At 35.5% G+C, this 22366-nt stretch overlaps 1 protein-coding gene across 1 annotated transcript; it reads left to right on the top strand.

Moving 5' to 3' along the window:
* Positions 1 to 1576: 1576 nt before the first annotated feature.
* LOC146003103 (uncharacterized) lies at positions 1577 to 20501 on the top strand. Its single transcript, XM_083141276.1, has 2 exons — positions 1577 to 2206; positions 16659 to 20501. The coding sequence occupies exons 1-2, from the start codon at positions 1705 to 1707 to the stop codon at positions 17015 to 17017; spliced, it is 861 nt and encodes a 286-aa protein (XP_082997402.1). The 5' UTR covers positions 1577 to 1704; the 3' UTR covers positions 17018 to 20501.
* Positions 20502 to 22366: the final 1865 nt, after the last annotated feature.

Genomic DNA, 22366 nt, shown 5'->3' with positions numbered 1-22366 from the left:
TCTGTACTTTCATAATGCAAAATGTTACATAGAGTATTTTCTAGCCTCTGTGAAGTATTCTCTCTTAAACTAACTAGCCAACTCTCTAGCCTCCTTAAACCCGAAAGTTTATGGCTGCAGCAACACAAGCTTCCCATCTGTCCGTATCCTGGGCAAGATCAATTAAATCTTTTCCATCGTTACCGATTTCCATTAGGTCCATCTAAACATCTTGGGCTTACTGCAGGTCTCTTACCATCAGGTTTCCCAACAAGATTACTATAAAGTCTTCTTTCTTCTCCCGTTCGTGCCACGTGGCCTACAAGTCTTCGTGATATAATTATTCTAATAATATCTGCACATGAGTACAAATTAAGCAGTACTGAATTATGTAACCTTCTCCACTCACGTACCTCCTCATCCCTTTTATGTCCAAATATATTTATCTAAGAATTTTATTTTCAATCACTCTTACGTTATGTAAGGCTTCTCTCTTAGCCGTGGAAATTAAGGGAGTGGGAATAAAGCTTTCAGTATATATTTTTTAAGGAGTTGAGGTTCCCAAATTTAGGTACTAAACATTTACCAAAACTCGTTCGCACTAACTACTATTATCACTTAGGGTCCTAATGACCGAAAATAATATTCTGAATTAAGGATAAAATAATCAACAACCTTGTAGAACCCGTTTCTGAAGTTTAGATGTGAGTAGGAAAGGCGCCAGCAATTCTTTAGGTCGAATAAAATAGTTTATAACGGAACCTAAGGCATAGGAAATGGTACCATGAGTTTAAGCGAAGTAGTGGGAGGTGGATATCACGCTCCGGCATAATACCGGAACGTAATAACAGTATGCGGTAATGAAAACAGGCAGGACAACATGGAAGGTGGAAAAGGATGGACAATCCAGCGCTTACAGTTGACGCAACCTCAAGAAACAAACAGAAATTGCTGATCATTGGGCCACCTTATTAGGCTATGCAAAGTCGTGAGCGACCATGACCTACAGACGGCAAACATGTAATGCATTTCTGGAGGGAGACGTGCAATTAGGGTTTACAGCAACGCACCGGCAATCCAGTGCGATTGAAAATTCCTCCAGGTAAAGGCTCTTCCCTCGACACTCTTTTTGCCTCATTCCCACAAAATTCGAGTGTTACTACCGCCCTCAATCGGTGACATCAAATCCCACGAATAACAGCAAAGATCGCGCATAATTTAATAGTCGGAAGAGACACATTTCGCGCTGTGGGAGTGCAGCCTCCTGTGAGAACAAAGGTCTACAAGAGGTTGTCGAGTCGGAACCGAAAGACGCCTTTGTATTGTGTCTTGAGGACTTCCACTTGTTGAAACGACACTAAAGGTTTATCTTTGTACAAGGTTAATGGTTCTCTACATACAGAACCCTCTTGTCGCGTGAGGAAGTACGTGTATGTAGAAGACCCATTTTTTCCCCTCTCTAACATATATGTTATGTAAGGGAACTGTGTTACGAATCTGAAACTTATTGTGCTGCTTACCCACATTTTTTACGCGAACAATAGGACTCCTCCTATATAATCTTCCCACGGAGGGTGTACGTAGGGGGGAACTGTAGGTGTTAAAAGGTAGTAACGGTCCCTGGAACCCAACAGATCTTCAGCGACAGTGAAGAAAAACTCTGGTTCTTGGAAGAAATTAGCACCCTTGGATATCTGCCGTGATACGTTATTGGCAACAAGGACAATGATTTATTTGCGGTTCTTGTGCGGAACTTTGTTTCTCCTAGCCCGTTCGCCTTCGCAAGTCTTCTGCGATGAAGAAGTTCAAGAAGAAGTTCCCTTGGTGGACAACGAGAGTGAAATGGTTGGAGATTCAGAGCTACGGTTACTCTACCGGGTGTACAAACAGTGCTACATCGAGGACACCTACCCTTGTCTCAAAATGAAGGCTGTGATGTTCATGGACAAAGCCAGCAGGGCGGATAACATTCCGGTCATTGGTGACATTTCTCTGGTGCGGAACTCAGGGAAGGGTGGCCAGACCAGGGACAGTCCAAGCGAGGACAGCGTGAAGCCTCTCTCAGAGGCCAGGATCAAGGCGTCGCTCTCCAAGGACTCGGACATCAAGAACCAGCAGCTCAATTGGCTTCTTCTGGAGAGGATATCGAGGTTTCTGAGAACCCACAGCATCCAAGTGAAGTTGCCTTCTTTCGATGGGAACAAGCTCATGTCAACTTTCAGTGAAGGTAAGTTATCTTCTACCATTTATTTCCACTTCCCTTCTTCTATATTGCATTATAACCCTGCAAAACACACCCACGCTTCAAATTATTTCTCTCCTACATCCAAAAACAACAGGGAAAGAAATAGAATGTGTAGAAAAGTTTGTGTTAATATTTCTCAAAACGGTGCATAACTTATCCAGTAAAATAAAGTATAATAGATATTCAACTGCACATAATGTCTCAGAAAAATTATCATATAGTTATAAAAGAAAGCAATAATGATAAAAGAAAGGCCCATGTGGAATTCGGGTTAGTAGTTATAAAATATTGTCAAGAAACAACCAGTGGCGGCGATTGGGTTCCAAAACCGGGGAGGCAAGGTGCCAAAAAGGGGGAGGGGGGAGCAAATACAGCATATTTCCTTTTGTATATAAGATTTAGCATAGTCCGGGGGCAAAAGTGGGAACAAGTGCCCTCCCTCGCCCCCGCTAATCGCTTCCACTGGAAACAACAATACCAGAGGATCTTAAATGATCTTAGAGATAATATCTAAATAAAAGCTTGAATTGCTTAAAACGGGGTATAATACTAATACAGCTTAAAACTTTCTGTACACCATTCTAACAGTCACTACTTTCATCACTTTATTCCTTAAGATTTCTAAAACGAATTTTTATTAGCCCTTTTTAATTTTTAAACGCTTATCACTTATCATGTAGAATTATGAAACTTGATACCTACTACTACATCTACGTTATTCTAGTGAAATATTTTTACATTTTAATTTCATTATATTATTTATTCAATACATGAGTAACATTAATAGTTATCTTTTTATTTAATTTATGTGACAATGTTTGGTTGTAAATGAAATGAGGTTCACAGAACCCAAAAATAGCTTACGAATAACAAGCTGTGTAGTATTCTAACCTATTCTATTTAAAATGTTATTGATGTTGTAAATTTGTGTGTATGAATTTTTCGATAAATTAGTGATATTGTTTGTGTTACACTTCGTGTATCGTGAATAACAAAAAGTAAGCTCCAATGTGTTTATATTTCAGTTCTTTTTCTTGAATCCCAACATAACACATTATAATATTTGAAAACATAATTAACGATTAAAATGTTTCAAATATATAGGTTACCTTAAGTTATGTTACCAAGAGTTTAACAAACTACTCTTATACTTCTCAAGTGTTTTGCTGTGGAATGCTAAAATTCTTTATCTTTTCCGTTTGGGCATTAACAGGCGTGATACCGGGGATCCACACCCCGTTAGAAAATTTTATCCAGGGCAGAAGAAAAGTATTTTTATGCTTTTTTAAATATGTAATAAAAACAATTCAAAAATAATTCATGTCCATTAATGTCCAGTTATCAAAGATTTCGTGGTGAAAAGTATGCAGCAGCCTTGTGGATTAAAGAAAGGCAGCATTCTGAAAATGACCAACTTTACCAAGTCGAGACAACATCAAGCTGTTTTCCATTACGTTTTCATGGCATAGTGCTGATATTTTACAAGTATTAAAGCTTTCACAAGAAACTTACAGCTAGATTAGAAATATATTAAGTTTGAACTTGACAAAGAAATTTCTCAAGCTTTCTGTGTTACTAGCTCAATTGTTCTTTTCGCGTACTAGTTAGGGCTTTCTTAGAATGAAAATATCGTGTTTCTAAATTTCAAGCAAATGCTACCATAAGATCTAATGACCTAGATCGGTCGTTTGAAATTCAATTCTGAGAAATGTCCTAGCTTTGGCAATTTGAAATTCTAAGAACTGCACTCCTATCATTAGTGATCTACTGAACCATGCAAATATTGTTTTATTGTAATTACAGAACAATGAACTGTCATTAGATGTAATGTAGTTACTAGTAAATAGAGGCCAAAATGTTTCACTAACTTCGCGAACACAGTTAGGCTAGTCAACTCGCATTTATTGTATGTTTAATATTCTTTCATACGATAATGGTGTGAATTAGAGATCCTTAGCAGCAGACATCCGTTTGAAGGTGAAGATGGTTCCAGCATTATAATTATTTTAAAAACTAGAATCCATATAAGAAAGTAACACAACATAAGTTAGATCATGATTCTTTGTCACTGATATTCATGCATGTATCAGTTTATTTGTTGTGTTTTTTTTTTAAAAGTTCAGTAAAAAAGTAACTAAGTTTTGAGCTAAGTTACTGAAACTTTCATTTAAGGGTTACATTTAAGCACCGGTAATTTTTACAGATCCATAATACACTATTACTGTACTTAGAAGAAATAACGAAATATAGATTTGTAAGTTCAAATTTGTTTGTTTCACGTACAAAAATATGTACGTACGTGAGTTCATAACTATCTTCAATAACAAATTTCACGTTAGTCAATGGTATTTGTTGTTGAAAAGTGTGACGTTGCATCTTCACTAATTGAAATATTCAACAGTGACAAAGAACGAGTGAGCTAGTATCTTGTATTAAGTAAAGGAATTATGCAAAGAAAACCAGGCTAGCCATTTGATCTGAAAGCTTTCAAGTTATTTACCACAGCAATAGTTATTTATCGAATTAATATTTTTTCCTATATAGGTAATGTGTGTAGCCTGGACACCATTCTTTGAGTTGAGTTTTTGTTTTAAGTCTGCTTCTTGCACCGATAACCTAATCGGGACTGGACCTGCAGTTTAAACTGGATATGAACCGCCGTGTATCGAACCCAGGACTCCTTGAAAATAAGGCAATGACTTTACCGCTACACAATCAGGCATAATCCCATTTTAAATATTTTGTCTTAAAACTTAAAGTTATTTTATGACATGTATACCTTTTTATAATTCTTTGAAATGTTTACTCTTTTTGATATTCTGTTACATGTTTATTGTTTGTTTTGTTTTTTTGGTTGTTTTTTTTTTCAAGTTGAGTTCTATAGATTCGGTCACTGGCTCACGCAGGGAATGAGCTGATAAACTGTTGAGAAAATCAAAATTTTGAAATGAAGGACTCTGAAAAAACGCAGTGCACCTCCATCCCTTCTGTTAAAATGACCCTCACCCTTTACATTAGAATGACCTTCGATGTGAACCATATCAAATTCTTAACAAAAATATTTCCATTAGATTTCCAAGACTAAACTTCTGCATGAAGCTGATATCGTTTGGTGCATTCACAGTGAAATCTCTCCACCCGCAGCATATTTGACTGTCCTGAAATTGACAGCCATCCCTAGGAATAAAGGGCTCCATAAGTTTTGAAATATTAAAGAAGTTATATTTTCACGCGAGTGATCACAGAATGTGACTACAATTGAAGAGAGTTGTCTTGAACGAAGTGCTTAAAAATAAGGGAGAATTTACACAGAAGAGACACGCGACACGCGACATGCAACACGCGACATGCGACATGCGACTAGCGACACGAGACACGAGAGTTTCACACCGAAGAGCAGAGTTGGCATGTTTAAAACAAAAGTGTTTTAAACAACTTGTTTTAAACTTTTAAAATACACGGCTTTTGTTTTAAACATTTTTTTTATACTTGTTTAAAACACATTTTGATACTTGGTGTTTGATGGTTTGTGGTTATTTGCGTGTTTTACAACTATGCCTTTCATTCAATGAGTGTTATTCTGTTTATTGTGTATAGAAATCTGTTCAGTGGCTGAAAATGTGTATTGAATTAACAAATTTTGTTTCTTTAAAAACACTAAAATTTTTGCCAACCCTGCCGAAGAGACAAGATGTACGCGACACGCAGCAGGCAACACTTATTTCTTTGCTCAGTGTGCATGATGATGTCGATATAATTACATTAATCAGTTTATAGTTCACCCGAAAAAACGTAACAATAGACTTTGTTACATTTAATCGCATTGTAAAATTTATGGAAGTTATTGAAACTCGGGAGAGGAATGTTGTGCATGCGAAAACAGATATAATATTCACTGACATCAAACTGTATACACTAGACTTTCCAAACTGGATAAAGCTAATACAAAAACACTGTTCTCAACCTTCGTGAAAGCATGTCCCGGTATTCTTTTTTAGTCAATGCCTTAGCCCAAGAATTTTCTTCATAAATACCTTTACAGTAATAAAGATTTTATGCATGAATTTACATGCATCTATGAATAAATAACTTATTGATAAATAAGTTATAGCATAATCATAAGTTTGGTTACATGTGTAGAATTGTTGACAAATATAAAAATATGAATGACGTAGTGGTAATGTCGTCTCCTTGTAATTAAGTGATGCCGGGTTCGGTAACTTGTGGAGGCACATTGTGGCGCGAGTCCACTTTAAACTGTTTGTCGAATCCTGATAAGTATATTTGTGCATAAAATGGACATAAAAAACGAAAATTCATATTGGGATTATGATAGTTGTCAACCATTTTCAACAGAACCTTTCGCAGCTTAGTATAATTGATACGAGGGCACGGTATCGGGTCGAGGCAAGGCGGTTGAGAAACAATGCACTACATTACTTTACCATGTTAACTGGTCTAAAGTATCTCCATTATTGGCTTTTTTTTTCAAATAAGAACAGTCACGTCGTAAATGGCGAAAACACTGCCTCTTTACATGATATTGAAGGCAAATTACAGCCAATAACAGCATCAAAAAGAACTTGATAAAGGGAAAACAACGTTGTGTTTAAATCTTAGAGCCTCCCCGGTGGCGCAGTGGTAGCGTTGTCGTCTTGTAATCAAGGGGTCCCGGGTTCGATACCTGGTGGAGACACATAGTGGTTCGGATCACACTTTAAACTGTAGAGCCAGTCCCGATTAGCCATACTGTGCATAAAAGTAGACTTAAAACACCAAAACAATCAATCAATTTTGTTTACATCTTAAAACATTGTATAAACAATGTACATATCGATACTTTATTATATCAACAAATTTGAGCTTCAAATACGTTGTAAGGCCTCCTGTTGGGCTCTCTTCTAAAGTCTAAATTTATCTCGTTTGAGTGAAGCGTTCACTGCGCAAACGCGAACAACAAACTGAAGCGACACGATGCACGATATTGAGAAAACGGCACAGTCCGAGAGGCACGTAAGCGACATGCGACACGTGCATCTTGCCGTGTCTCTTCGGTTCGGAAGGTTGCATCGATTACTGAGTGTTGACTTCCAAGCGACACGTGTCTCGTGTCGTGTGTCGCGTGTTGCGTGTCGCGTGTCTCTTTGTTGTGAATTCTCCCCAACAATAAAAGTAAATAACCATCATTGTAATACGTATCTTAACTGTATGAATTATACAAAATGAAGAAAAACAGAAATGTTAGATAAACACTCATATGCGGATAGAGTACAGGTGTATTTCCAAGAATATAACAGTAGTAATAAATTAGCAATGATAGGTATAATAATATTTTACTGTTATAACTATATGTTAATGATTATTTGAACATGATATTACTATTTGCTATTCAATTTCAAATCACAGCCTGACACTCCTACGTAAATTTCTGGTGACGTTCATGATCCTCTCCAACCCCCAAAATAAAATTTAACTTGAACATTTTTATGTGGCAACCGTTCTTTAACTGACGCACAAAATATATATTTATTCGCATTACTGTAATTTTTAAGTATGCTAAGAATGCAACAATGGGCGTATTTAAGGGGGACTTCAACGGGTCGAACCACCCCTTATGGTTCAATAAAATTACCAGATTACCTGTTCTATCTGCTTGTTCATAAAAATTTCTTCGGACTTATTTTATTCTCCTAAATTCGAGACTTATAGGACGGGATGCGGATGGGAAGAAAATTACGTAATTTCACACACTAGATGGGACTGCAGACCTAATGTCTCCAATTTTCTGATAGTTTCAGAATTTCTGCGAAAAATTGGAATCACCACTCGTACACATTCATATTCACAACTATAAGTAAATGCCTGTAGACTGAGCAAGGTCTCAAGTCATGATGAAACAAGAGATAACTTCATGTTGGAAACAACATACGAATATGATCCTTTATTTCGACTGGGAAATTATACAAGTAAGCATTGTCGCCTCTTTCTAACAAACATTACAGAATACGATAACATAGAACTTCTCTCAGTATCCAACAACGGTGAGTAGTCAGAAGAATATAAGAATTGGACAACCATTCCTAAAGTAGGATAGTTCGTCCCTCTCAGACAGCGCAATAAATCATATTTTGGGGTGGGATCCTTAAAATAATATAAAATTCAACATGTATGTATTTTTTTTAAATATATGTAAAGGAAGTTTACATCTTGGCACCATGCCGCAATATATGCGATGAGTAAAGTGGGGCAATCAGAGTATATTTCCTTAGTAATTCATTTACTTTACCTAGTTCCAAGTCCCCTTTGCTGCTACATCCACCATTCTTTAATTCGTTTGACGAAGGTAAGAAAGAATTTAGATCAAGTAAAGTGTTCAGGGTACTGGGCTCAATAAGGATGACTTTCAGTAATAGAATAGTTGTCGAAATTAAATACCTTTTTGGGGATTATGACATGATGGTGCATCATTGCCTTCGGGCATGGCTGCCCCTTGTCCCTATTCCTTCTGTACATATCAATATTCCCAAGGTTACAGAACGACTTTGACTATCACACGAGGATAGGCGTCGTCCTGAGAATGTTACATAAATGCAAAAATAGTTCATAGGTTGTCTGCAGGTACGTGTTTATTTGGGGTGTCGTGTCGTTTGCGCCGAGTCATTTGCGCCGAGGCTTCTTATCGGTTCATTTCCGCCGTGACATATGTCAAGACCTTGCTCGGCTGCTTTTCCCACAATCCAGAGTGTCATCACCGTCGCGAGCACGTATGTTTATGGGCACATGGTGCATAGTGCATAAAGTGGACTTAAATCATAAAATCAAACGTGTGTTTATGACGATGCACAGCTGTGTTTACACTGAAATGTTGAACCTATCCAGAGAGTCAAATATGACTTTTCTTTACTTATTTCAAAAGACGTTACACAAGATTACTTGTATCAATTTTATTCCACAACAGAAAATACATAAATCAGTATCAGCCTATTAACTATTAATCATGTATCGTTAATCTTAAAATAAACATTGTAAATACAGTATTGTTAAAATATTGAAAGCATTCTACAAGTACTACGTAAATGTACACTTTGGAAGCAACATAAATGTGCCAGTCTATTACACTTAATTATTATACACTACATAAAATCGTCAAAAACATTATAAATACAGTGTATTTTTTTGCAAATATTATATTATATACGTATATATAAACACAATATTTCGATACACTTGCACAACAACAATACAAACGTTATTTGAATTCTTGTAGGTATGCAAATGCTCGAAGGCATTCCACGCGTTGTTTTTATCATTTCTATATTCTCAGCCATCTTGTCGTCTCTCTCAAGTCTCAGTTTTACATAAATACTAATTTCCCAATGTTTATCCCTCATATATACCTTTCATCTTACATTCATTTACCAATCACCTTCCTTTTCAATCGAAGATAAACACAGCTGGAGCTGGGCAACGTCATAAGCACACATGCGAGCGGTGGTGCTGACACTCCGGATTGTGGGAAAACCCACCAAGGAAGGTCTTGACATATGTCGCGGCGGAAATGAACCGATAAGAAGCCTCGGCGCAAATGACTCGGCGCAAGCGACACAGACTCTTTACTTGGATTCCCATGGACACTGCCAATTGACAGTTCATAGTTGTTTGCTCCCTGATCAGAGAAGAAGCATCGTCATCTTACAACTTTTCAACCTGATTGTTAAGATACAGCACCACAAGATTACATGCTCAGATACTTTTCCAAAAGATTGTTGAAATCTTTGAAGAACAAAATAATTGCTTTTACTTTCATCGTACTCTCGCAAAGAATTTAAGCCAGAACAATGTTATCACCTCATTCCTGAACCCTTTGTAGCTCCCAAGAAAAGAATAGAATTGTTAATACGCGTATGTGGATCGAGGGAACTCCAATATAACACAATTCCCGTTGAGTGGAAAACGAAATAGAAGACGAACAAAGCAAACCCCCTTTTCCACGAGGAGAGGTCAGTAGGTTAATTATGTTGAACTTGAAAATACTGTCGCAGTGTGGAAGATGAAAAGAAAATGCACACAGTTCAGCAACCACACACAATGTCAGTGACTGTGGTAACTTCCTTCTTGCAAATGCTGGATAAACATGTGTTTCCAACAAACCTGGGCTGCGAATAACCTAGTGAAACATATTCTGCTCTTGCAAGTAGCACACGTCTTCGCAAATAATTAGAGGGTACTTGATAACAACTGTTGGCAGAGGGAGAGGACTCTGCAAACATAGCGAGAGTCTTTGCCAAGTTCCATGGTGCAGAACAGGACTGGCTTTATCACGAGGCCGTTGACTTTGAGAAAGGTGCAGAATTTAGTAGAAACGCATGAAGAAAGTAAGAATGTAAAATATGGCACTGAAAAACTCAAGAGTTAGAGGAACGATTGTCTCGTAAAAGTGAAAGGCAAGAGTACCCAATGGTCTAGTTGAGATGAAGGAAAAAATAACCAAAATTAGAACATTCGAAAATATGCCTACTAATGTCTGCATGTTATACATCTGAGTATTGAGAACTACAGAAAAAAACTATTTGTTTCGATGTAGTTTACAAAGTGAAGTACATTTCCGAACCGTTTTTTTTTAATACAGTGTAGCATGACAAGAGCAGTGATAATAAGTGCTGTATCCTGGAGTGTGACAATAATGTCTTTGTCCCTGTAGTGTTCTCTGCTTGTGCCTGGTTTTCCTTTATAGCTTTGCATGATGAATTGGGGCATTGTAGCATGGTGATGTTATTTTACTGTAGTTCCCGGTTGTTTGGCATGGTTTGTGTAATGTGACGGGTTACTTGAGTAAAAGTATATTATTTATATGCTTTGCTCTAATGAAGGTGCTCCAGCGTAATTCTGGGCTGGTCGGGTAAAAACATTTAAGTAAAAAAATGTAATTTTACAGCAGACAGTTACTTATGTTTATTATTTTAATAGCAAACATTACAGACATGATATGCATGTTACATGAAAGCAATATAAAATCGCAGTTTGTGGCATATACCTTATCCTGAACACCCTAGAATTGTCAACGAAATGCCACCTCGGCATAGTTTAAACTAGAACTCTCATTACTTCAGTACAGTAAACCACATTTGTCATTCCTTCTCTTGCATAAATAGTCTCAAGTTCATATTCTTTTTGTCATGTACAGTCACGGACACTTCTGGTTTGCCACGATTCCATTGAGAATCAATGGCATTGTTACAAACCAGAAGTGTCCGTGGTTGTACTTCGGTATGAAATTTTTAATAGTTTTCAGCATTTATTTACGCCTATCCAAATACATGTAATCATGGTTTATTCATTTTTAATTAAAAATATTTAATGACAATTGATACTTTTACTCCTCTAGGGAGACAGATGAAGAGATTGATCTAGATATTAGGATATTCAATTATGCTCGAACGTGGTACTTACTTCAGAACAGGATATTTCATATTTCTATCCATAGCAGTTTTATGCTTGATACAAACAGGGTAATATTGACAGTCATATTTAGAAACATTCATGAGTTTGTATTGTTGTTTGATACTTGGTTGTAGCTTTAGTTATGTTAGACATACGCGTATTAATTAATAGGCACATATTTTTCATTTGCTTGGCTGCTACAGAGTCACTCAGATGTAGATCCTTCTTGTTGCATGTTTGTAGATTGTACGTTACGTAGATGTTGCAGCCTACCGAATTTTATGTTTAATTTCTATTTAAACCAGCAAAGCTAGAAATAGCATATCAGAAAATTTTTATCGCTGCGGTTACTATTTCCGAAATATCGGCAAATGGGTGTTTTTTTGTCTTTTATACAGTCAGACACAGGGGCCATGAAGTTGATTTATTTTGTGTTGTGTTGAGTTACCAGATAGTATCTGTCCACCTAAATTTTCTTCATACCACTGGTAGATTCTGAGATAGCAATAATTGATACAGACACAACCGTCACATAATGCATAGTACTTTCTTCAGTTTCTGCTAAAGTTGTTTTATGTTTTACGCCACAATTATCTCAATTTATTCAACTAGTGGAGAATTTTTCAATGACTTCGTGCTCATTAGATTAAATTACTGATATGTCAATATTCGAATGCTAGGCAGCCCACAAATTATTAATGTTCTTTCGCGTTTATTTCCATATGTTCTTCAAATCTCATTCTGTAATTATTATGGTCTCGACTGGTGTAGAGAGTAGAGCATCTACTTAAAACAAATACAATAATTTATTGCGAATTAAATAATCAAAGCTAGAATACCGTTCATTATTGCTTTAAAAGGGTGTTATTTTCTAAAGTAACAGGTCTCCCCGATGGCGCAGCGGTAGCATCGTCGCCTTGTAAACCAGGGGTCCTAGATTCGAAACCCAATGGAGGCACATAGTGGTTTCGATCCCACTTTAAACTGTAGGTTCAGTCCCGATTAGCCTTACTGTACATAAAGTTGTCTTAAAACAAAAACAAAAAAAATCAATTTTCTGAAGTAACACGGACTTACATATAAAGAGTTAGTGTACCATAATTATTTTAACGCTATGTAGGGGTTAAATTAACGAAATTCCACTAAAAATATTAGTTTATCCATATTTGACAGAATCGCACCCGTTTGGGATGAAGGAAATTTCAAATAATCCGGAAGGTTATACATGCACTCTTCATTTATAACAGTAGATGTGATACAATAAACAATAAAATAATGTTTCAACCGTTGTGTAATGCCCCTCCAGCATGAATCATACACGAAACCCCTTGATTGATTGATTCATTCATTCATTAATTCATTGGTTGCTTGATTTATTTATTTTAGTTCGCTTTTCTGTCAGTTTTGGCTAACTGCGAAGATGAGGATGATTGATCATGCGATGAAATAGTTGAATACCAAATACTGATGGACAGCAAGCAAAGCAAGCCCCATAGTGAACTACATTGTATACATTGTATACGGCATGGGTCCACACGCCAGAGCCTCGTAAGTCTGCAAAATGCAGTCCCGGTGTACTGTGTGGAAGTGAAATTAACAGCTGGGTGTCTTCAGAAAGGGTTACCCCTTGTACCCAAGGAAACCTCTTGCTTACAAGACGACAAAGTTACCACTTCATAGTGGTAATCATTTGCAAAGTACAAAAGCAATTACATCAAGCAAACACGTGGATATGTATGCTTCCGTACTGCGAAGTTTATGGTTGGGTGTTAAATAATGCCACAGACACGCTGACCATAACGGTATGCTAATGATCATTAGCTTAACCCAACCTTGCGAAGGTCACATTACGTAATCCAGCACGTGCTCGGCATTGACCTTAAAAGAGAAATAGCTTGTGAATCCGACACACAGGCTTGCCTCCGGAATGCGTGACCCGCCAGGCAGAGTACAAGGATGCGGTTCCAGTGCGTGACAATCGTAATTGATGATGAAGAACACACGCCGTTCGCGATGCGGAGTGTCTTCAAGAGCCACTGCAAAGCGTATTGGTATCTTCTTCCTCCAAGAGCAAGCACACTCTGGGTTCCGTTGACCTGTCACAAGGAGGGGAGGCTTGTTAGGCGGACTCTTCTTTCTCTTCCGCTGAACTGAATGAAATTGTTTCATCTTGCCGTGCAAAACAATTCGTTACATGTCCACTTGAATCGACGCTCGTGAGTTCTGTAGTACATCTTGAAATTGATTAGAAACCTAATTCTTTGCCAGCAAAATATGACAGTGTGTATGTGCATACATATATGATTGCAAACACAAGATATAAAATCAGTGTTTGAACAACCTACTGATATGTCCGAGATGTCCCCGTACCCCTACTTGTATGTATCCTGTTACGACAGTGTTCACCGTATTAGGTGGATTGATTTAAATCAGATCGATCTAAATCGCGATTTAAATCAAAATTTACACCAGGCGATTTTTAAAAAATCACTGATTTAAATCACTTCATAGAAATAATTTACAGAATAATGTACAATAGGATCTTGTAGATATCAGAATCACTTTTGGCGAAAGTACATTAATCTCGTAATTATTGAACGGTAGTTATTAGGCTCTAAGAAAGAAAAGGAAAGGAAACATAATATATGTACTGATTGGGTGAAGCTCACATAAAGGAAATGTAATATGTAAACTGTAAACACACTCAAATTTATCTTGATTTAAAATTCAATAATTTTTGTGGAAAAATATACAAAATACTATTCACATTAAACTGTAAATAGTTTCATTATCACTAAAGTGTAAATAATGGCAGCTGATATTTTGCTATCATTAAAACAATTGCAAAAATTCAGCTACATATACTATAAGAAATATTTTAAGTTACAATTATAGCGTGCATCCAGAATGTTTTATTTCCTCTGGAAGAAAAGTTAGTGAAATTTTTATAGTTTTATTAACACACTCAACAAACATTTCCATAGTAGGTTCACATGCAGTATCAGAACAGAAAAATGTATATTTACATGTAAATTTTTATTTGCTTTAATCAAATTATTCAAATATTTCACAGGGCCGTTTAATATTAAAAGCCTTTCTATGCATAAAAAACATGTATGGTGCCAAAAACTACACAAGCAATTTTAAGCGTGTTTCTTTTTTAAAAGTAAAAAATAATCGATTTAATATTTTAAATAATATATTTAAATCAAAATAATTATCAAAAATGATTTTTATCCACCTTGCTTTGGAATAATTTTGTTTTGGTAGTTGGCATTTGTTCAGGCATTTGTAGTAGCGTGGAACTAAATTTTGTATTCTTGTGTCATATGTGTCTGCTGCCAAAGACAGGAACCGTCTGCATCACAGCATCGCTGCCAAAAGGATATTTCACACCACACTGTGCTCTTTGTATATTCATTGCAGTTCAAAACCGTCTTCAACTTTATTTTTTTACCCCTCGAATGGATTACCTTTTGACTTGTTCAGGGACACTAAAGCTTTCGATTCTCTTTCTTCATTTCACAAATTTATATTTACAGGATATATGTTTACTTATGGCAATAAATTTGTAAAGTGAAATGTGGCCATTTTTTAAAAAAAATGCTCATGAATGTGTGTAGTGCATATACAAAATTACCAGTTTGCGTTACAGACATAATTCCTTTATTTATGTGTGAAGTAAATTCAAAATACGTTATAATTATTAGGATGTTCGGTATAATTATAATTATAGTTTATCGTAATTAATTTTAAAATGTTTGAAAAAACAAAATACCAACAGTTAATATTTGTATGTCAAGATATTTGTCCAAAGTGTTCTTCAATTCTTATTCTTCTTATTTCATATTTTATGGCACTTGTGGCTAATCGTAACGATGAAGATGATTCATAATTTGACAAATAATGACAATCATAAAGGAACATCTCTAGCTAGGCAGGGACTCACGCCCATAACCTTCGATGGCAGTGCAGCTCTGGTTATCTGGTTTTGCTCTAGTCTAAACTATATCCTCAAAGATTTTTAGAAAAATATATGTGTATATTATGTCATAAATATATGTGAATGAAAAACAGCGTTATTCAAAAAGAATGGTACAAAAGTAAGGTTAATTTATTTTAAGTGAAAAGAGATACAAAAGCAATTCTGGTGGGAAAGAAGAAAGGAAGGTTGTGAATTTATAGCCTGTGGTTGTAGTTGACAAAAATCCGTTAGAGGCGCTACTTGTTGTTGATAGCTAAAATGGCAACAACGAATGAAGACCAAGCATATCGCGTAATCGTATTTGCACGAACAGGGGCAGTTGTTACAGTTCAGAGACACTTTCGTGCGATATTCAAGAAACGACCACCACATAGACACTGCATTACACGCTGGGTGCAGAAGTTTGAATCAACTGAATGTCTGTGCAGTAGAAATATTCCCGGAACGTCGAGGGACACAGTGGAAAGGAATATCGTTTTGACATCTACCGTTTTACCCAGGGTGCTCATATCCAACACTTGTAATTGTCCAGGTCAATTTACAACCTTCCTTTCTTATTTTCCACCAGAAATGCTTTTGTATCTCTTTTCACTTAAAAATAAATTAATTTTACTTTTGTACCATTCTTTTTGAATAACCCTGTATATATTTAAAATTTACACCACTTATTATTTTTATAATACTGTATTGAGCACTCACCATTTTACCTTTTTTTTAAAAAAATATAAGCTATAGACTATTTAAAATAAGGTCTATACTTTCAACAAACTGCCTTTTTCAATTTTGTTAATATTATATTTCTGTGGTATACTATGTAATACCTAGGTAGAATCCCAAACGACCTTTTGTCATTCTGCTTAAGTAACAGCCTACACCAAGTTATCAACTGATAAATAATGTAATTGATTAAAAACAATACGCAATGTACTGTAGCAACTTCTTTTTGATCGAATTTCATTATACTTGTATGTTGCATACTTACTAAATATGCTTTATAATTATTTTCAGAACGTAGCAAGATGAAAAAAATGATGATGCCCATGATGATAGGAGCAATGATGAAAGGTGGCACCATGATGGCCCTTGCGATAATGAAACTGTTCTTCCTCGCCGGGAAGGCCCTTCTAGTGGCCAAGATGGCGTTCCTCCTGGCCTCCATCATCGGTATCAAGAAGCTCTTCGGAGGGGGCGGCAGCGAGACCACCTACGAGATAGTAAAACCAACGGGCCACTCCGCAGGAGGCGGAGGCGGGGGGTTCGGTGGGGACAGCTATGGGGGCGATGGCCACGGGTATGGCAGGCGAAGCTTCTTCAAGAAGGTTCCCAATTCCCATGTTTTGGTATACAAAGCGCATGTTCCAAGTTAAAGCGAAAACAGTGTCTGTACAATTACATAAAAAAGTCGAAGTGTGAATGCATTTTTAAATTATAATTTATTAAGTGTAACAGTATCACATGTAAATGTTCCTAGCCATTAGGTATTACGCCCGTAAGTATTAGTGTTTATGGGCGACGAGTGAGTGTGTTGATCTACTCATTATCATTTCTTATTTTTCTATTTTTAATTACTTCTATATAGTGCTTTTATTTGTACTCTTTCTATAAATTGTGAAAGCCATAGTTTACTTTAAATTATCACTTGTAAAAACTATGGTTTCTGAAGAAATTATGATTACAGTGTGCTATAAAATACACATAACTTAAAGGTAAAATACTTTTAATATTTTTACATATATTAACAATTGTATCGCACTATGCATGTAGTTTGCCTAATTTCCCTTTGGTAATATGTCCTAAATACATAGATTTCATATGCTGTTGTGCGACTATATTTAGTTACGCTTTTATTGGTTTCAAGCTGGTACAATTTGGCAAATCTTATTTTGTAGCAGGGACAGGAACGTATCCGTCAAATTAAGATAATTTCATTTAAATGATTACGAAACGAAAACCTTGTTTGCGATACTTATATTAAAATGTATGTTACATGCATATCCTATTTAAATTAATATCCGTTTGTAATGTCATGTTGTGTTATATTTTACTCTGATGACTGTACGAAATGTTTATTATATGTTTCTTGACTCTTTGACATGACCTTGACACTGACTCGTTTGACCTGCATACTACTGAATATGAAAATCAAGACTAATACAAACTTTACATTTTTGACACGGTAACAGCACACCTACGTGTATACCCGAGACTGTAGGAATGAACTGCAGTTTTATACTTTTAGTTTTGAGAAGAAAATATTTTTGAAAAAATGAATCAATTATATTTATATATTGATCGTTTGTACACAAATATTCTGACTACTACCAAATAGACTGTAATTTGGCTTAGGACAGTAAAACAAAGTTTAGGAATTCCAAATATTTGAGCAATTTTCATACCTTTTCAACTATCTTACAACACGCTCTAAATGAGAGAAAATAACATTCACAGTACAGAGACAAAACAATAAGTTTAATCTTTCCATCTCCATTAATTTAAATCATCGGCAAAAATCAACAAAATTAAACGTTTCAGTTGTACTGGGGCGTTCTCTCAGTTTCACACACTGTGAATAAAGAAATTACTTCGTGAAGTGTAACACACGTCACAAGTGCTTCCATTACGTGGCTTTATATTCCAATTAGGAGCTCTCTCTATACCCGATTCTTATCGTTGTGTAATTTTTACATTCTAAAAATTGATTTCACAAGTTGATAGTTTACATTTGCTTGAAAAACATTCCAATACATGAAGGTTATACTTAATACGATAATTTCACTTTTAAATGTATCGAGAATAAATTTAAATTTGTGCGGAAAACTTTAGATTCAAATTACCTTTGTATTTTCAAGCAAGTAGGAATTAGCAATATTCAATACATAAATTTAGAATAATAGTTCTTACGTTTTTATATATACACAAAAACAATACTTTGACATTAAAAACTCCGAATTTTCAACGGAAGAATTTCCTTGACGACATGACATGATAAAACATCCTGACTAATGACTATGTATGACAATGAGGACAGGAATACAAGATATAATCAATCTTGAATCCTACTAAACAAATTCCAAACGTTTGACAAGTATTTTGCTCCTATCCTGAGTTTCTTCTAAGCTTTCATTCACGCCATATTTTATTGTTTTCTTCAATTACCTTCAAGAACTATACTGTATTGTAAAATATTCCACTTCTAAGTTGTTCAATTATTTTCCTAATATCTTTTAAGATAAATGTTAAATGATTTTCTGTAGTTCGTTAAAAATTTCATTTTACTGTACCTGTATATAATTCGGAAGTGAAATATTATTTCTCACCAATTCAATAGTTCGGAAGAATCGGGTTAATTTCTAGATTGCTGTATGTAAGTGGTGTTATTTATTATTGAATTTATTATTATGTCTATAAAATATAAGGTAATAGGGTATGTTGAAAGGTAACACATATATCTGTCAAGTAATAAGATGAGATTAAAAATATCCCTTTTTTGTTTCTAAAAATTACGGTCTTACACGTCTTGAATAGTTACTAATATTCTTTACAAAAAAATCCTTGAGTTCCTTACTAAATCTTATTTCTTCTTTTCTCACTGCTCTGCTGCTGTTGATTCCAAGAAACGCTAATGATAATGATAATGATAATGTTAATGTGTTGGTATTTATTTTCAGGATAGGCAACAGCAGAAAAAATTGTATTTTCTGAATTAATCATGGAATTTGATTCTTGGCTTGTAAGGGTGTTTTAACAAAAAATCAAATTTGAAGAGAGAAAAAATGCATTATGTGGTTTCAACATGCCATGGCAAATGTGTTGCTTTTCATTGACGAAAATGCTTCATGTGGTTCTTGACTTTAGGGTATGGGTCAATTGTATAATTTATCTCAGGTAAAGAGTTATTATATAATCTAGTAATATGAAAATTGGTGAAGAACTGCTAAATGTGTGATGTTTATATTTAAAATTGAATAATAATCTGCTGAGAATTATTTTGTACATTATTGGAAACATATATTTATCCCACGTTACCTGCAAATATGTAATAGGACTGAGCAAGTTATGTGAATGTCAGAATCATAAACTATATATTAAGAATTTTATTAATTAGTTAATTAGTATACTTTATTCACGTGTTGATGTGATGGACGTCGATAGTTTTTTCACGTTACATAGACTCTCATCTGGATATATTTCAACAGTGAATAGTGAGGTGTGTTGATTATGTGCTCTATGAATCAATTTTACAGGAAATAACAATATTCTGATCTCCTTAAAGTATTTATCTATTTTTTTAAAAAATGTACGTAAACATATTTTGTTAGAACAGACTAATAATTGTTTCGGGGATAAGTTCAAAGAAATTCGTAACTTTACCACTTGGTAAAAAAAAGTAAAGTAAAGTGCTCCCCTATGCATAGCACCACGCCATGGAGGCGTATAGGGGGTGTGGGGGTAACGCCCACACTTTCTTGATCCGGTAGTGAGTGGGGGTGATGTGATCAGCATCACGCCCATGACCGCCTTTAGCCCCCAGGGTTTCCCCCAGGTACCCATGTTATTCGACGCTGGGTGGTCGCCGGGGCCGCTTTCATCGTTAGAAAAGTTCCCGGATTTGAACTTTGAATCTGCATTACCACTTGGTATTTTCATCAAATTGCCTTGTAAAAGTATACATAACATTTTTTGGTATCTTTTGAATCAAATATTTAGGTAAATTTAATTTTATAGAGTAATATAATGTTCTCAGAAATTCTCGCAATGGTTATACGTAATGATAAGTACAAGACAACTAGTACAAATAAAAGAGTCATACCAAAATTTATATTTTCCTGATTTGTATCAACGATTTCTTATTTATTGTATTTAATGAAAAGTGTATTATTTAAGAACAATAAAAAAATTCCACAAATACCTGCCTTTTCATCAAACATTTAAATCTGCATTAATGCAGATATTTGAATCTGTTCAATCCTGCTAGAACGACATTTTTACAGACCACTTGTGTTTATTGCCATAGCAATAAAGGCATAAATATTTGTTTCAGATTAGAACATGGTTCATTTTATTAATATGGATTATACATTTTCTGTTTAATGCACCTAAAACATTTCCCAGGTACAGTCATGTTCAAAAAATCTGTCGCATGGATTTTTTCTAAGTCCAACGTCTTACGAAATTATGTTGGTAGCTCTGAAACAAGGAAGTGTTGTGAAATCTACGATCCTCCAACCAGAGTGAAGTTCGATTCGGAGGAGCAGGAGGAGTGACTCACGGTCTTGTCCACAGGAAGTTCAACCAATGCAGCATTTCCAAATATGAGATAACGTCCCCATTGGTTAAATATTGTTTCAATAATGCGAATCGGCAGAAAGATTGCGCAAAAGTTTACTTTGTCGTTTTAATTGCCTTTAATCGTTTCAAATTAGTATTAAATTGTCCCAATTATAGTTCACGAGCTTAATATAATGTATTCATGTATGTGTTTGACAATCATATATCACTCATTAGAACAATTTTCACATTGTTTTCACTACGTGAGATGACATTTCATTTACATTTACGATAAAATAGTGGTTTGGGTGTAATAACAGTTTTCATTAATTAATTTAGAGATGCATTTTTATTTGTTGAGTTAATGATTAGGTTAATTCGTTATTTCTCGCGAAAAGAGGGAACCACAGCTGAAAGAAAATACGCAACTTGTATTATTGAGGTCAAGAGTTCGTTTTAACATCACTTTTTGCACACATAGGCTAATCACGACTCGGGATACATTTAAATTGGAATCTGAAACATTATGCGACCTGACTGGAACTCGGAAAAGGACACACTGATTACAAGACGTCGATACATTACCACTTGGTCTAACGAACGCCAATAATAATGAGGGGTTGTGGGAGTGGAAGAGGGGTGACGGAAAGTAGAAAATAAATAGTATTTTTGGGGGTATTTAATGTTATATTTATACACATACAAACCTAAGAAAATATTTATTTTGATACATGTGTGTGGGGGTGGGTAAGGGAGAAAAGAGAGGGACAGAAAGATATTGGGAGAGATGGGACGAAGAGGTGATTGTGGAAAATGTTTTATTTGACGTTCAGTACTAAAACAATCAAATCTTGATGATTATCTTATAAATACCATATTTAATGTAAATTTGTTTTAAAAATGGGGGCGGGGAGCTGTTTGATTTACGTTCAGTGCAGGATAACAAGTGGAGACACATAGTGGTTCGTATCTCACTTTCAACTGTAGGTCCAGGCCCCATTAGCCTATCTGTGTATAACGTGGATTTAGAATTCAGTAGAAAATAACGTCGATCTAGTATTTTGGATTTTAGATGTGTTGGGACCACTAAAATTTCCAATTCTTATAATAAGAAACCTGTCCTCATATTACCATTTTGAAAGAGAGAGAGTTAATTGTATAATCTTTAGTTGTTAGTTTCAAAGAAGACTAATTCAAATAGTAACAATGGGAACGAATAAAGCTTACGAAAAGTTTTTGCCACCGTGGGGATTTGAACCTACGACCATTAGAGTGACAACCCAGTGCCATAACCACTACCCCACGAGTTTGTTCCTTCTTACGGCATGATTATAAGTTAAGACCAATTCGTTCAATATGCATTAGAAATATAATCCCCACCCGCCTCTTTATAAACACCACACCCAAACGCTCCTTTGTAGCAAATGAAATAAAGGTGGCATGAATGT

Source organism: Lepisma saccharinum, chromosome 19 (assembly GCF_977018435.1).
Source record: "Lepisma saccharinum chromosome 19, izLepSacc3.1, whole genome shotgun sequence".
Classification (NCBI taxonomy): Eukaryota; Metazoa; Arthropoda; class Insecta; order Zygentoma; family Lepismatidae; genus Lepisma; species Lepisma saccharinum.
This window is presented reverse-complemented; position numbering and strand designations above follow the sequence as displayed.